This window comes from Crotalus tigris, unplaced genomic scaffold, assembly GCF_016545835.1.
Source record: "Crotalus tigris isolate CLP2741 ecotype Arizona unplaced genomic scaffold, ASM1654583v1 scf7180000024340.7048381, whole genome shotgun sequence".
Taxonomy (NCBI): Eukaryota; Metazoa; Chordata; class Lepidosauria; order Squamata; family Viperidae; genus Crotalus; species Crotalus tigris.
In genome coordinates this window covers 2,918,514-2,934,900 of record NW_024100510.1, presented here as the reverse complement: position 1 = coordinate 2,934,900, position 16,387 = coordinate 2,918,514, and the positions used below count along the sequence as shown (strand labels likewise).

General features: G+C 40.2%; 1 protein-coding gene across 3 annotated transcripts in view; it reads left to right on the top strand.

Annotated features, from left to right (window-relative positions):
- Positions 1 to 16,387, top strand: part of ITGB2 (integrin subunit beta 2) — a 68,127-nt gene that overhangs the window by 41,402 nt on the left and 10,338 nt on the right. For all 3 annotated transcript variants that reach the window (XM_039326347.1, XM_039326346.1, XM_039326348.1), the window contains exons 10-13: positions 202 to 342; positions 5,323 to 5,510; positions 12,335 to 12,579; positions 13,105 to 13,324. In XM_039326347.1, coding sequence (XP_039182281.1) covers positions 202 to 342; positions 5,323 to 5,510; positions 12,335 to 12,579; positions 13,105 to 13,324 — 794 coding nt within the window. The remainder of the gene's footprint in view (positions 1 to 201; positions 343 to 5,322; positions 5,511 to 12,334; positions 12,580 to 13,104; positions 13,325 to 16,387) is intronic.

The following is a 16,387-nucleotide window of genomic DNA, read 5'->3' as shown; positions in this document are numbered from 1 at the left end:
GTGGATCATCACTTACAATAAGATATGTCATCAAAAAGAGAGACACCAGAATTCTTTGGGGTTGATTAATTTTTTTTTCTATTCTATATGTAGGATGTGTAGCAGTGTGAACTTACAGGCAATAGAATCTTGTTTTTCTTCCACTGAATAATACGACACAGGTTCTAGTCTTTCATCAAGTTTATTTTTATTTCATTTTAGGATTTATCTTCCAAAATTATTTTAGAACATAGCTCTGTGCCAAGCTCCATCAAAATCTCATATGATTCCTTCTGCCTTAATAACATACATACAAAGAATCAACCAAGAGGGGAATGCGACAACGTAAAAATAAAGGATAAGGTAGGGGGTAACTCATACATGGTTTCTGTTGAAAAGTATTTTGATTGTAACGTACATGAAAAGAAAAGGCTAGTTTCTCCATTTCAGAAAATATTTACAAAAAGTTTTTTTATTTACGTACTAATTTATTTAAGCCTGTTCACCAAAGCTGTTAAAGATTCTGTTGAAAAGGTTTTTTTCTTTGAACTTAAAAGATACTATGCTCTTCTTAAAATTCCTTCCCATTCCTTCTTTTTACAACAATGCAAATAACATAAAATTGTGGCACTTCCTTTCTTAAAATACATGGCTGAGTCCCTTAGAGACAGGTTCTTGACAAAATGTTACATCTGGAGACAATCTTTATTGAAGTTGCTTTTGAATACATGTGGTGGCAGTTGTTTTCCAAAGTACAGTTCCTGCTCAAGACAAATATACAGTAGAACAAAATGTAGCTTTTAATACTGGAGGTATTTTGTCTGATCTCCCTCCCTCCCTCTCTCCCTCCCTCCCTCCCCCCCTCTCTCCTGATGCTTAATTAATGGACTTATTAATCTAGAGTTCAGTACTGTTAAACAGGACTGTCTTTTTGGCAATCCTTCCCACTCCAAAGAACAAATAGGGACTGAGGTTAGTATGATTTATCGCTAGTTAGTGTTTATTACAATTCACATATAAAAACAAGTATGGTATCTGCTAAAGTGAAACTAAATTCCTGCTTTTACACATTTATAACTTATTCTGATTTACCTTTACATATTAACTCCATATATTAATTATGTATTTGACCATTTTTAAAAAAATAAATCAATCCCCATGCCTGCTAATATGGGTATTTATTTATTTATTTGTCAAATTTATACAGCTGCTTATCTCATAAAACAAGTGACTCTGGGCAATGTGTAACAAGCTAAAAACAGTTAAACTAAATACAGAAGTATTATTATTATCATTCAAAACATTAAAAACTATAAAAATCAAAGTTAAAAGGAGGAAATATTGAGCAAAGGGGTGTTAATAATGTAGCATTTCTCTCAAAGTCTCTGCCTCGATCAGAGTGTATTCACTGGGGCAGTCCATAGTGAACAAAACATTTCTCCATCAGGACTCTGGCTACCCTAGCAACCTGTTGATCTTTAACTGGAAAAGCCTGGGCATAGCAGGGGAAATGATCAGTTACTACCAGAACATTTCCCTGTTCACTTGTATGGGGCTCCAAACACAGAAAGCACACTAACTCCAAAAATCCTTGACTTTGTAGGTGGCCCACTGGGGCAGCCCTGGAAAGATAACAACTTTCATTGCATACAATGTAAACAGGAGTGACAATAACCTTCAACTTCAGCCTTCGTGCAAAGCCAGTAGAACTGATCTCTTACTAGCTTAAAAGTTCTGTCTGGTCCCAAATCACCATGGTCATCATGTAAAGCAGCCAACACTGTTTCTTTATGCTTTTCAGAAACAATTGCCACTTATTTTCAGGGCTATCTGAAGGGTTCCATTTTTTATGCAACAGTTGGGCTTCCTTCAATGAATCAGTCAGCAAAGACGTCCATTGGCCACTCTCTAGGGCCTTCACAGTCAAGTTGCAAAAGGGGGGGTGGTCTTCTGCTTTATCCTTCCTCAAATCTTTCTTGATAAGAACAGGCAGACCTCCATATTTCACTTGGGTTGGATTGGAATATAGCTTAGGGAAACACATGGCAATGACCCCAATAGCTTCTGCCCCTATTGCTCCTCTAGTTCGATATCCAACTCCTTGGCACAGGGCTTGTATACCCTCTGGTGTCAACCAAGTCCATTCGTCAGCAGTGGCTTTAGAGTCATAAGGCCTTCTCCATAGGCTGTCTGAATCTCTTTTTCCCACTCCTGGTCAACACTTTCAACTGAAGTGGAGTCCAGAGAGGGCAATCAACCATCGTTGTCCTGTGGCATCAGATTTGGCTGTCATGAAGAGGTATATAAGTGGGTTGTTGTTGGTCTTGATCTGCTCCATACAAATAGTTCTTCAACTTATCCACCACACCCACTTCAACTCCAGGAATTCCAGCTTATGAGTGGGGTAGTTCTCTGCTGGGGTGAGCTCCTACTAATATAGGCAACAGGGCTCAAATGTCTATCATGCTTCTGATACATTACCCCACCAAGGTCATCTCTGCTAGTGTCAACATGTAGCTCATAGGGCCAGGTTTAGTCTACTTAGGCCAGAACTAGGGGATTAGTCAGGTAACCATTGGGTTTGGCTAGCTTAAAGAAAAGAAGAAATGGGGTGACATGATAGCAGTATTCCAGTATTTGAGGGGCTGCCACAAAGAAGAGGAGGTCAAACTATTCTCCAAAGCACCAGTGGGCAGGATAAGAAACATTGGTTGGAAACTGACCAAAGAGAGAAGCAACCTGGAATTAAGGAGAAACTTCCCAACAATGAGGACAATTAATCAGTGGAACAGCTTGCCTTCAGAAATTGTGGGCGCTCCATCACTGGAGATTTTTAAAAAGAGGCTAGACATTCACCTGTCTGAGATGGTATAGGTTCTCCTGCTCAAGCAGGGGGCTGGACTAGAAGACCTCCAAGGTCCCCTCCAGCTTCTATTCTATTCTATTCTATTCGCAAAAAGTCTGCTGATACTGTTTGGTCCATTCCCCCTATATTGGCTCTTGAGACTTTCTGGGCCCTTTGTCTTGGCTGGGCTGACCATAGAAATGATCTCAATTCAGTTACGTTTCAATTCAGAATTCTAGAAATTATCTCAATTCAGTTTTGGGGCCTGAGCCAGGAGGGGGTGGCTTCCAACTTTGTGCGGCCAGTCAATGTTCCTTCTGCAGAAACAACACACCTGAAATAGGTGACAGATGGCTAATAAAACTGACACTTCTTAAAGGACAACTTCAACTCCTCATTGTGGAGCCATTTTAAGACCCGTTCTAGATGCTCCTCATGTTCTTCTAGTACAGACGTGTCAAACTGCCGGCCCGCAGGCCGGACGCGTCATGTGAAAGCCGCACCCAGCCCGTTGCCAGCAATGGCAAAACTGTCCTGATACATTGCACGACATCATGTGACATTGCGAGTTTGACATGTCTGTTTCTAGTGTCTCACCAAAAGCAATAATGTCATCCAAATACACCAGCACCTCAATCAGATTCATGTTTCCTACCATCCATTCCATGAGTTTCTGGGAGGTCGCTGAGGCTCCCAACAGACTCTGGGGCATCCAATTATACTCATACAACCGAGCAGGCAAATGAAAGTGGTCTTCTCTCAGTCATAGGGTGCATAGGAATCTGATGGCATCCACATCTCCGATTATGCTGGCCATTGTTGAGCCAAAGGGGAGGCAGTGAGACATTTTTAGCTTGAGCAAAATTGCTCACCATAAGGCTTAACATTTTATATTATTGTGCTGTTTAATTGGATTTTATCTTAAAAGCCACCATTTTAAAGTATTTATTGTGTTTATTGCCTTGGTGCTTATTGCTATTATCTGTAGTTTTTTTTTAATTTGACTTTATTTTAAAGACCACTATTTTAATGTGCTTGCTGGGTTACTGGCTATATATTTATTGTCTTGGTGCTTGTTTCTATTACCTGTAGTTTGATTTTATTTTAAGGATCACTATTTTAATGTGCTTGCTGTGTTATTGCTTATATGTTTATTGCAGTGATGATAGTTCCTGTTTAATTTGATGTTATCCTAACAATCATTATTTTAATTAAAGCCCATAACTCCCTCCAAAATGTGTTGGTATTCTTGGGACAGGTGAGCTAGTCACCTGGGAAAAGGGATAGAAGCGCCTGATTGCTAATGGCCCCTTTGAGGGAAGCACTACACTAAAAACAGAGCCACTTCAATAAAAATGCACCATCCCCTTGAGGTCCCCAGGCTTGATGCCACAGCCAGGTCATGAGGGCCTTCAGAAGGTCAGGGGAGGAGATTCCACAATGCAGGCACCCTAGCAAAAAAAGGCACCCTCCCTAGCACCTGCCAAATGAGATTCCCTTGCCAACAGAACATTAATATACATTAATATAAACAATAATGTACATTAATGTTTAAATTTAGGAACCTAGTCTTAAAGCAAATCTCTGTAATTTGGCCTTGTACATTGCTTTTTTGTATGTACTGTAGAGTTCCATTTATTTCACATAGACATGTCAAACTTGTGACATCACGTGATGTTGCGCAACGTATTGAGACTGTTTTGCCATTGCCGGCAATGGGGTGGGCGTAGCTTCCATGTGACGTGTCCGGCCCAAGGGCCGGCAGTTTGACACCCCTGATATAGTACTAGGGTTATTTGGTTTTTTTAACAGTTTTATTTTATTCAAAAAAATAAAATCTAAAATCCAAAAGAAAAAAATTGAACAGAGACAAAACAAAACTAAACAAAAACATTGAAAAAAATGTGAATTAAAAAAAAACAAATGACAAACATACATATCATCCTCCCAGTTGAACACTGACAAATCTATTGCAGCAGTAAATGGCTTTCCCCCCTTGCAAAGTAGGTCCCAAGTTTATAAGCTTGTAGATCTATTTGCAAACCGATTGACCTGTTATACATTACATATGTGAAAGAAAAAGTAGTTAACAAATTTAAAATTCAAAGCACTCTGTTAACAGTCTGTTACTGTAACTTACTCATAGAAAGTTTCATGTTTACTACAAATTGCTCTGATTGTTATCTCTGAGTACAGGGCCAAATACCCTTGTTTGGTTCTTAGTAGTGAAACCTTTCTTTAGGTTATTAATTGGAAACTTTACCAACAATTGCATCTTATTTCCAAAGTTCATAAGTCTCTGTTGTAAATATTTCTACAACATCCATTGTTGAATAATCCTTGACATCACAGCATTTTATTTAATCAAGTGATAATCATAATTTGTAAATAATTAGATAAATAATTAATGAAATACTAGATCTCTACTAATTATTTTAAATGTCATTTGAGACTAGATGGGGCAGTCCTCTGTTTTTTTTTTTGGTTTTTTTTTACAGATTACCTTCCAAGTGCAAATTACAGCAACATCATGCATTGAAAATCAGACTCTTATTCTGCAGCCTCTTGGTTTCACAGACTTCACCACTGTACATATATCTAGTCGGTGCAACTGTGAATGTGATGAGGAATTACCAAATAAATCTGATTGCAATGGACAAGGGGTTATCACCTGTGGGATTTGCAGGTAATCTAACTATTTTAGCAACACAAGTCAAATATTTGCAGTTGAGAACCAGTTTGGTCTAGTGTTTAAGGCACCAAGCTAGAAAGCAGGAAACCACAAGTTCAAGTCCCGCTTTAGCCATGAAAACCAGCTGGATGACTTTGGGCTCTTAGCCCACCTCACAGGGTTGTTGTTGTGTGGAGGAAGGTGTTTTGGATATGTTTGCCGCCTTAAGTTATCTGTAAAAATAATAAAGATGGGGTATAAATAAGTAAATAATGGGATTAGAATTTCTGTGTTACCCAATGCAGTCATATATTGCAAAATCATGTTTCTGTATCATTTAGTGATAGCAATCTCAGCAGGTCCAGTTGCCATTGTAACTCCAGGACTATTTAGGTCATTAAGCAGGAAGAGCTGGGAATTTTGGGCAAGGAGTGCAGGGTGATGCACAGATGTCATGAGGCAATACGCAGATACTGCAGGTAGGCACTATAGAGGTTATGTGCAGATGCCGCAGGGGATGAGGGATGTTGAAAGCAGGAGCTACAGAGTGCTGGCAGGTGGGGGGGTGCTATGGATTATGGGGTCCCTGGAGCTCTGTGAGCTTGATTATTCTCTTGTGGACATTTCATTACCAAACTAGGTAACATCATCAGCTCTAGAAGGCAGTGAAGATTGCTCTCATTTTATATATATTTATTAGTGGCTTGCTCAGTCAGTGTTGATGGGAGTGGTCTTGGTGGTTCCTTGTTTAGGCTGTTGTTTACTGTTAGCTTGTTTGACTGAGTTTGTGGTGCTTTGATTGTGATATTATTTACTTCTTGATTGTTGGTCTAATATTAATTTTGGTAATAATCTTTGCGCATCTGGGTGTTGATTGCTGGTGAGGAGGTGTTTGGGTCTTTTGGGTTCCTTCTTGGCTTTTTGATTGTCCCTTTTGAATGGTATGTAGATGCTATTTAACTCTATGTATTATTGATATCTGATTTTTCTGTGTCAGGGTTCTAGGAATTCTCTAGCATTTTTGGACTTGGCTTGGTGTAGGATGTTCATAGTTTCCCAATTGAAACCATGATTAAATCTTCCATCTGTTGTAAAAATAAGAAGTTTTCCTCATGTTTTTTGAACGCTAGTTGATGTTCATAGATGTATTCTGCTAATCTTCTGCCTTTTATAGTTTGAGTAGTTTGGTCTGTAGTTTGGTTTTCCCTTTCCCAGCATGTCTCCAGGATGTAATCTTCATGAGGATTGTCAGCCTTTCTATGTGCTCTGATGTGCTGGTCTGTTCTTATTGTTCCTTGAGGTTTTTCATGGTGGCTGATATTTGTTTTGTCTGAGGTGTGCAACCATGATCATGAGCCATATAATTTTCTGCTTACTTTCTTGAGCTATTTTCCATCCAGCTGTGCAGTTTATTGGAGATTTGTCTTTGACACTGACGGGCAGGGCATGCACCTGGAACCACCAAGACCCCTCCTACCATCACTAACAAGCAAGCCAGTAGTGCATAAAAGAAAGCAAACCCCACTCCGTCAGAAAACCAAGCTCAGAGAGCACCACAGCTATACCCTGAGATACAAATATTCTCAGTGGTGAGATTCAAATATGTGAACAACCGATTCTCTGTGTGGATGCCACTTCTGGAAGTCCATTCTGAGCCTGGGCAACAAAAAATTAGCTACTAGTTCTGCCGAAGTGGTGCAAACCGACTGAATCCCACCACTGTCCTCACCTCTTTGTGAGGACAATTAACCAGTGGAACAGCTTGTCACCAGAAGTTGTGAACATTCCAACACTGGAGGTTTTTAAGAAGAGACTAGACAGTCACTTGTCTGAAATGGTATAAGTTCTTTATACCATTCTAACCGTGCTCAAGCAGGGGGCTGGAATAGAAGACCTCCAAGGTCCCTTCCAGCTATTCTATTCTATTCTTGTAAGGACCCACCCCACTTTGCATCTTAAGAAGACAGAACTCTTGGAATAATTCTTCCAACAGGAATCCTTTATTAAGAAGAAGTGGCTGCAGGCGTGCTAGACAGGACTTGGGGTCCAAGCTCTCCCATTCAAGGTTTTAAGGGGTTCCCCAGTAGTCCCACCCAATCATCCCCCCTTCCAGTGATAGTTTCAGGCATCACAATTCCACCCCTTTATTCCTTTCTTCCGTCTGGATGGAGACTTCAGATAAACTACATGAAAGGTAAATAGCCCCCTTTGTTATGGTAAGATTCTTTGGTGCTAACTACGTTCAAACTCTTTGAGGTTGCATTAAACACATTCAGTTTCTTAGAAGTATACTGAAGGAAGTGAGGGCCATAAAGCCCCTTTGTTCTCCCCCTTCTCTCCCTCTTATGGCAGAATCCAGAGAAGGCAGAATTAGGGTTTTCTATGTTTGATAATTAAAGATGAAATATAATTGGATTCTGACATCCGGCCCCTCTTAAAAATAAGAGAGATTCACCTGAAAGAAAACAAAACAGGTATAAAAGTTAGTCAGGCTTGTTAGGATACTCTGTGTGAAACTTCTTCAATAGCTTCAGGGCTCTGACATGACGTTTATGGACCCACTCGTTTTGTGAGGGAGGGAGGTGTTTCCAGGCAACTAGGTACTGAGTTGCTCCATGATATCTCCTAGAGTCTCTTTTATTTCGAAGTGTTGTTCGCCCTCCACCATGATTGGAGGTGGTGGGGGGGGGATTTTTGGCCGTAAAGGTGACTGATGTTCTCTTTTCAGCAAGCTGCAATGAAAAATTGGGTGTATTTGCCTGAGATTTTGGGGTAATTCTAATTCTACTGTTACTGGATTTATGATTCTTTTAATTGGAAAAGGTCCTATGTATTTTGGTCCAAGTTTTTTACAGGGCTGTAGGGACTTTAGGTATTTTGTAGATAAGTACACCATTTCTCCTATAATGAATGGTGTAGGCTCAACCCTTTTTTTATTGGCTTGTGCTTTGTATGCCTGCCTAGCTTCATCTAGTGCTTTTCTAACTATTGGCCAGGTGTTTTGTAGATTTTCCATCCATTCTTTCAGTGAAGGGATCGTTGGTTCGTTTGGGGTTAACTCTGGCATAGGGTTGAAACTTTGACCGTTGGCTATTTGAAAAGGAGTGTAGCCTGTGCTGGAGTGGACTGCATTATTGTAGGCAACTTCTGCAAAAGGGAGTAAGTCCGTCCAATCACTCTGTTGGAAATTTAAAAAACATCTCAAATATTGCTCAAGTACTGAATGGCACCGTTCCATTTGTCCATCTGTCTGAGGGTGATGGCTAGATGTCAGTCCCTGAGTGGTCCCTAAGAGGGATAAAAATTCCTTCCAAAATGCAGACGTAAATTGCACTCCCCTATCAGAGATGATGCGTTGGGGTGCCCCGTGCAATCTGTAAATGTGCTGGATGAAAAGTCTTGCTAAGGCCTTTGCAGTGGGAATCTTTTGGCAAGGGATAAAGTGCACCTGTTTGGAAAACAAGTCCGTGACTGTCCAGATAACAGTATTCCCATTGCTTTCTGGCAATTCCACTATAAAATCCATGGCTATTTCCCTTCAGGGAGCTGAGGGACTTGCCACTGGTTGTAATAGCCCTGGCGATTTGCCTTGCAACCTCTTTTCCGATGCACAGGTTGGGCAGCTGGCAACATAACTTTCTATGTCCTTTTTTATTGATGGCCACCAAAATTGCCCTTTAATTAAGTGTAAAGTTTTTACAAATCCAAAATGCCCTGCTGATTTTGTGTCATGGCAAAGCTGCATGAACGTGATTCTTTGGGTTGTTGGTATATATAACTTTTCCCCTACCCAAGGCAACCCGTCTCTCATTGTGCACACATTTTTGTTTTTCTGGAACCATTCATCTGTTTCCAAACTTTTTCTGAATTCAATTCCAGTTTGGCTGTCCAGTTGTGGTTTTAATTTGGCTTGGGTTCTTGTGGTTACTGGTGCTGCCAGTTGTGACTCTGCCATTATTGGTCTAGAGTCTGTGGTTCGTGCGCTGTTATATTGGGGCATGCGAGATAGTGCATCTGCCAGGAAGTTCTTTCTTCCTGGTAAATGTTTGAGCTTAAATTGGAACTGGTGAAAATGCTGGGACCAGAAGGCTTGTTTGGGATTGAGTTTCCTGGACGTTTTCAGGGCTTCTAAATTTTTGTGATCGGTCCACACCTGGAAGGGGATTTTGTTGCCTTCCAGGAACTGTCGCCACGTGAGTAATGCCCAACGTATCCCATAAGCCTCCTTCTCCCATACGGGCCAGCGCTGTTCTGTTTCCGTGAGTTTCTTGGATGTATATGCACAGGGTTGCAATACTGCATCATCATTTTCTTGTAATAGCACAGCCCCCACTGCCACATCACTTGCATCTGCCTGTATTACGAAGGGTTTGTCCATGTCTGGGTGCCTTAGTACTGGTTCGGCAGAAAAAAGTCTCTTTAGTCTCTCAAACGCTGCTTGGCACTCCATTGTCCATGTTAGTGGCTGGCTAGGTTTTACTGAGGATGCTCCCTTTGTTTTTAGTAAGTTAGTGAGGGGCAAGGCTATCTGGGCAAATGAGGGGATGAATTGGCAGTAAAAGTTTGCAAAGCCCAGGAAACTTTTCTTGTGCGGGGTGGTGCCCAATCTAATACTGCTTTGACCTTCTCTGGGTCCATTTCAATGCCCTGTGGGGATATGCGATAACCTAGGTAGTCTATCCTTTCCTGGTGGGTTCTATTCTATTCTATTCTAATTCTATTCTATTCTATTCAATTCTATTCTATTCTATTCTATTCTATTCTATTCTATTCTATTCTATTCTTGCTACAGAGTATCTCAAACTTCATAGGAGTTTCATAGGAGTTGCAAGCTCCTCAGGAGGCAGGAGCAATTTGTGGGAGTGAGTTGCAACCTTCCCTGCTCATTACCCTGTTGACTTTGTTGTGGGAAGCCAGCAAGGAAGGTTGCAAATGGTGATCATATGACTAAGGGGAGGGGGTGCTATAATGGTCAGAACTTCAAGAAACAGTTGTTAGTACTGTCACAGTTGCGACAAACTGAACTGAAACTATTTTTCATTTTGTCTTCGTTGCCACACTTTAGTTTAGAGCAGGGGTTCTCAGCCTTGGCAACTTTAAGACTTGTGGACTTTGCTGGCTGAGGAATTCTGGGAGTTGAAGTCCACAAGTCTTAAAGTTGCCAAGGCTGAGAACCCCTGGTTTAGAGATTTCAAATGAAGGAGGGGGAAGGGGGATGTTAAGTTTCTCAGTTAGCCATAATAATACTTCTATGTGAGAATCAAGGTCAGCCCTGACAAGGGTTGAAAAGCTGGGAGGAGAGCCCACATTTTGAAATAATTGGTGAATGTGATTTATGATGGTAGTTTGGGGTGGGAATTGCAACTTGTTATTTTGTAGCCTGAGGGAGGGGATTTCAGTCTTGGGTTCACCTATGTAAATGCCGATATTTTGTTTCCTGAATAAAATGTTCTTTAAGGAAGAAATCTTTGCCTTGAAGTTCTTTTAAATGGTTTCATTTATCAGAACCATGATATCTTGTTCAGTGCCATTGTAACTTTGAATGGGCACTGAAAAAGTGGTTATAACTTGAGAACTATCTGTACATCAATATTTTCATGCAGTCTGTCTATCAAAAACTGCTCTTATAGAAAAAAAAAACAAATGCTTGCTTGAATTTTTCAAGGCAAGGAATTTAATTTGAGAACAATCAATAGTAATAAAAAACATTTTGGGGAGGGCTCATGGTCTCCCAGTTTCTAGACTAGTGCCTTAATCACTACATCAAACTGGCTTTCTGAGTACCTACCTAGCAAATATTTCATACTGAATCATTTTCTTATCACATTCACAAATCTTCTGGGTAATTTTTATTTAACACATGCATACTATACAGAAACCTTTTAAAAAATGTAAAACATAAACTTATGAAACAAAGTGGAAATAAAAAATATCTGATAGTATATACTTAGAAATGGAATATTTGCCTGAAGCATTTGTGATTGTCGCAAGTGAATTCAAATAGCAATTCACTAACCTGAAAAGAATTATGTAATCTGTACAGTCTGAGCAGCAGAGGCATCCATGGACTGGATCCTGACAAAAAAGAAATTAGTAGAATAATTCTATGCCTCTCCATCCAGAAGTAGGAATCCTTCTGTTGTGATTCCTCGCCAGCCAGTGGACCCGGCAGCTGAGTCAGAGGAATCAGAGGAGGAAGAGGAGAGGCCTGGAGGGACATCAGAGTCAGAGGAAGGCTCTGAGGAGCTCCAAGACTTACATTCTGACAAGGATCTTGGCCCCTTTACTTGCACTCAGGCTGAGACACAGCTGTGCTGGGAGTCTGAGTTGGACAGTGATGAATCACAGCTGGAAGATATCCAGGATGCACATAAACGCCGACAAGAAAAGAGAGTCGGACAGAGGAATGCAATGGTGTGGCTCCAAAGGCAAAGGAGAAGGCATTAGGAAGCCACACCTTGGCTGCATAATAAAAGGAAAGATGTGGGAGGTGCTGGTTGCCAAAGGCAACCATTTGTGTTGAGGATCAAGTTTCTATGAACTGTGTTTTGTTTGCCTTGGACATTGATTCGGGTCTGTGAATAATAAATGGGGATTGGTTTTTTTCCCTGCAGTTCCAGCCTACTTGTTGGAAGAGGGGTTCCTCCTTGTGAGCTTAAGAAGGACTCACGTAGGCTGGGACAGATCACCTTCTTTGATGAGTATATATGGATGCAGACTGTATAGTAGCAGATTATAAATACAGATAAAGGAAACTGTAATTGAAAATAAGGTTGATCATAATAATGATGCTTGCTAACTCTATTCTTTGATGTTGAATATGTCTTCTCTTATGCCAGATGCAATGCTGGCTATGTTGGAAAGAACTGTGATTGTAAGACTGGAGGCAAAACCAGGAAGGAACTGGAAAAAACCTGTCGAAAGGACAATTCTTCAGTCATTTGTTCTGGCCTGGGAGATTGTGTATGTGGACAATGTATTTGCCATACTATGGCAGATTCCAAAAAGCATATTTATGGTCCCTTCTGTGAATGTGACAACATGAACTGTGAACTTCACAATGGTCTAGTGTGTGGAGGGGAAGGTAAGTGATTGATGAAAGCTGAATATGAAAATACCAAATTTATCTCCTCTGGCCTTTGATACTATTACTCCAGACATTCTTACTATAAGCTGTAAAGCATATGATTCCCATTACACACTGTTATTTTTCTGTATTTTACAAAAGAGTTGTATAAATAGAAATTTAATCCACACTGTATAATTTGGAAGTAAATCAGCTGATATCCATATACCTAGAATGAATTTTTGGTGTAAATAAATATTGACTATTTCCTTTAGAATATTGTTTATTTCACAGTTTTTGAACATCCAATTTGCCAGGGACAAGTTATTGCATTGAGGATCACTGCAGTATTTTTCATATGATACCCAGAATTCCAGGGTTTCTGTACCTGCAGTGGATCACTTGTGAATGGCTGGCCATGTGCAGCAGAGTGCTGACCTGTATTTAGTAACCCTTTCTAGATAACCCATTCTGGATGTTATGTGTCAAGGACAGATGCAAAGAAATGCTTTTGGCCCTAACCTCTCTAATTTCTCTTTTCAGAAAGAGGTGTTTGTGACTGTGGGAAATGTAAATGTAACTCAAAATATGATGGCTCTGCCTGTCAGTGCCTAGCTTCAACAGAAAAATGTCGGAATAAATATGGGAATGTGTGCAGTCTCCGGGGGGAATGTCAGTGCAATACATGCAAATGTAATGGACGCTATCAGCCCCCTCTCTGTGAGGAGTGCCCAAGCTGCCCATCTCCCTGTGCCAGATATGTGTAAGTGATATGCGGGAACTGTCTACTTTGATCCAATTCCTTATCCTCACTTAATTTCACTTTGCTATTTGTAACGTACAGATCAATCAACCTGACATCATTACCTGGAAGATCCTGGAAAAGATAATCAAATACTTTAAAACCAGCAAAGCTATTACTGGAAGCCAACATGGGTTTGTCAAAAAGAGATAATGCAAGACAAATCATATTGAATTATTTGACAAAATGACTAAATTAGTGGACCAGCCCAATGCTACAGACATAGTATACTTGGACTTCAATAAGGCACTTGACATAGTAGACCACAACCTACTTCTTGGTAACTACCTTGAGAGATAAATCGCATCCACCTGATGGATTCATAACTGACTGACCAACCACATTCAACATGCAGTCCTCAATGGAACTACATCCACATGGATGAAGCATACAAAGTTCTTTCTTAGGCCCAGTACTCTCCAACATTTTCATAATTGATTTAGATGAGGGGTGAGACCAAGCTAGCAGGAATAGGCAGCACTTTAGAAGATAGGGTCAAAATCCAGAAGGATCTTGACAGACTTCAATGCTGGGCCCTACCCAACAACATGCAATTCAGTGGTGAGTAAGGTAAGGTTTTATACTTAGGGAAGAAAAACCAAATGTACAAGTAAAGAATAGGTGGTACTTGGCTCAACAGCAGTAACAGTGAGAGGGATCTAGTAGTCCTAATGGATAACCACTTAAATGTAAGCCAGCAGTGTGCTGCAGCTGCCAAAAAAGGAAATGCAGTTCTAGGTTGCATCAAAAGAGGGATAGTATCACATGAAGTGTTAGTGCCATTTTATACTGTTTTGGTAAAATCACACTTGGAATACTGTATCCAATTTTGGTCACTATGATACAAAAAAAGATGTTGAAACTCTAGAAATGGTACAGAGAATGGCAACAAAGATGATTAGGGAGCTGGAGGCTAGAACATGAAGAATGGTTGCAGGAACTGGGTATGTCTAGTCCAGGGGTCTTCAAACTTGGCCCTTTTATGACTCATGGATTTCAACTCCCAGAATTCCTCAGCCAGCATGCCTGGCTGAGGAATTCTAGGAGTTGAAGTCCATGAGTCATAAAAGGGCCGAGTTTGAAGACCTCTGGTCTAGTCTAATGAAAGGAAGGATGAGGGATGATATATGAGAGCAATCTTCCAATATTTGAGGGGCTGTTGCAGAGAGGAGGGTGTTAACTTATTTTCTAAAGCTTTCTGGAAAAGATTCTAATGCTGGAAAGAAAGAGAAGAACAGGATGACCAGTAACAAGATGAATCAGGTTAGGGACAGATTATCATAGAGAAAATCTGTGTGGTTGCCAAGAGTTGACATTGACTTGATAGCATATAATCAGTCTATCAATAGTTAATCTAATAGGAAAGATTTTCTTCAGAATAACAGAAAAATAGAGTTGGAAGGGATCTTAGAGGTCTTCTAGACCAACTCTCTATTCAAGAAGGAGACTTTATACCATTTTGGACAAATGGCTGTCCAAACTCTTAAAAACCATCCAGTGATGGAGCACCCACAACTTCTGGAGGCAAGCCATTCCATTGATTAATTGTTCTCATTGTTAGGAAATCTCTCTTAGTTCTAGGTTAGATCTTTCTTTGATATGTTTCCATCCATTGCTTCTTGTCCTGCCTTCAGCTCCTTTGGAGAATAAATCAATCCCTTTTTTTCTGTGGCAAACCCTTAGATATTGAAACACTGCCATCATGTCACTCTTTGTCCTTCTCTTCATTAGCTATCAGTTTCTCTTCATTAGCTATCAGTTAAATGTTAAATGTAATTTTACAGTAGCAATAATGCAGCAAAATTATTTTTCTATCATTATATCCAGGGCTTTTTTTCTTGTAGAACGCCCAGAACGGAGTTCCAGCACTTTTTTGGGATGGAACCTTGTAGGGTAGGCAAGGTGGGTTGTATGATGTGTGTGAGTTCCGGCACCTTTTTTTTTTTTTAGAAAAAAAGCACCAATTATATCTAATTGTTTTTTTACAGTGTGTTGCTGATAGTTCATAGGCCTTTGGGTATATGAGTATCTTGATCTATAAATGCAAATGAAGTTGATGGAGCAGTGCTTATTAATAACTAATAACATTTATTAAATCTATAGGAATGTTGACATCACCAGAACTTTTCCTACCTTAATCTGGCTAAGTAAACTTTTAACCTTTGAAGTAGTGACTGGGCTAGTGATTGTAACCTATCAAACATAATGTAAATGGAAGTAAATTTCCCTTTTGGGGGGCGGAATAGGATAAACAGCTCTGGGTTCATTTTGTCAAATATTTCCTGCTATAATACTTTAAAATTTAATTGTAACACTCTTCTTAATAGACTGAGCAAGTTATTGCCAAGCTTTGTGCATCATTATACTTTTTTATGTTTAAGTGATGCCTTGTGCAGGTATTCCTTGACTAACAACCCTTTGTTTATTTGAAGTTACAATGCACTGAAAAAATTTACTTATGATAGTTTTTCACACTTCTGACCATTGCAGCATCCCCATGGTCATGTAATCAAAATTCAGATGCTTGGCCACTGGCATGTATTTATGATGGTTACAGTGTCGGGGGAGTGTGTCACAGGATCACCTTTTGCGAACTTCCAATAAGCAAAGTCAATGGGGAGGCCAGATTCACTTAACTGTGTTACTAACTTAGCAACTGCAGTGATTCACTTAACAATTGTGGCAAGAAAAATCGTAAATCAGGGCAAAACTTGCTTAACAACTGCCTTGCTTAGCAACAGAAATTTTGGGCTCAGTTGTGGTTATAGGTCTTTTTCCACAATAACAGACTGCTGCTGCTTCTTCAAACTTACTCTTGCTGTATACTAACTCATATTTTCTTAGCAGCTATACATTTATGTTTAAACCAGGGTTTTTGTCATGCCTCCTTCGGAGCCTGAATCTGCGGAGGAAAATGAGCTGGAACGGGACCCTATGGAGGTCGAGGGATAGGTGTCTGTGGCTTCAGAGGAATGTGAGGAAGAGCAGGCAGAGGCAGGCCGGGGCCCTTCAGGAGTGGGACAG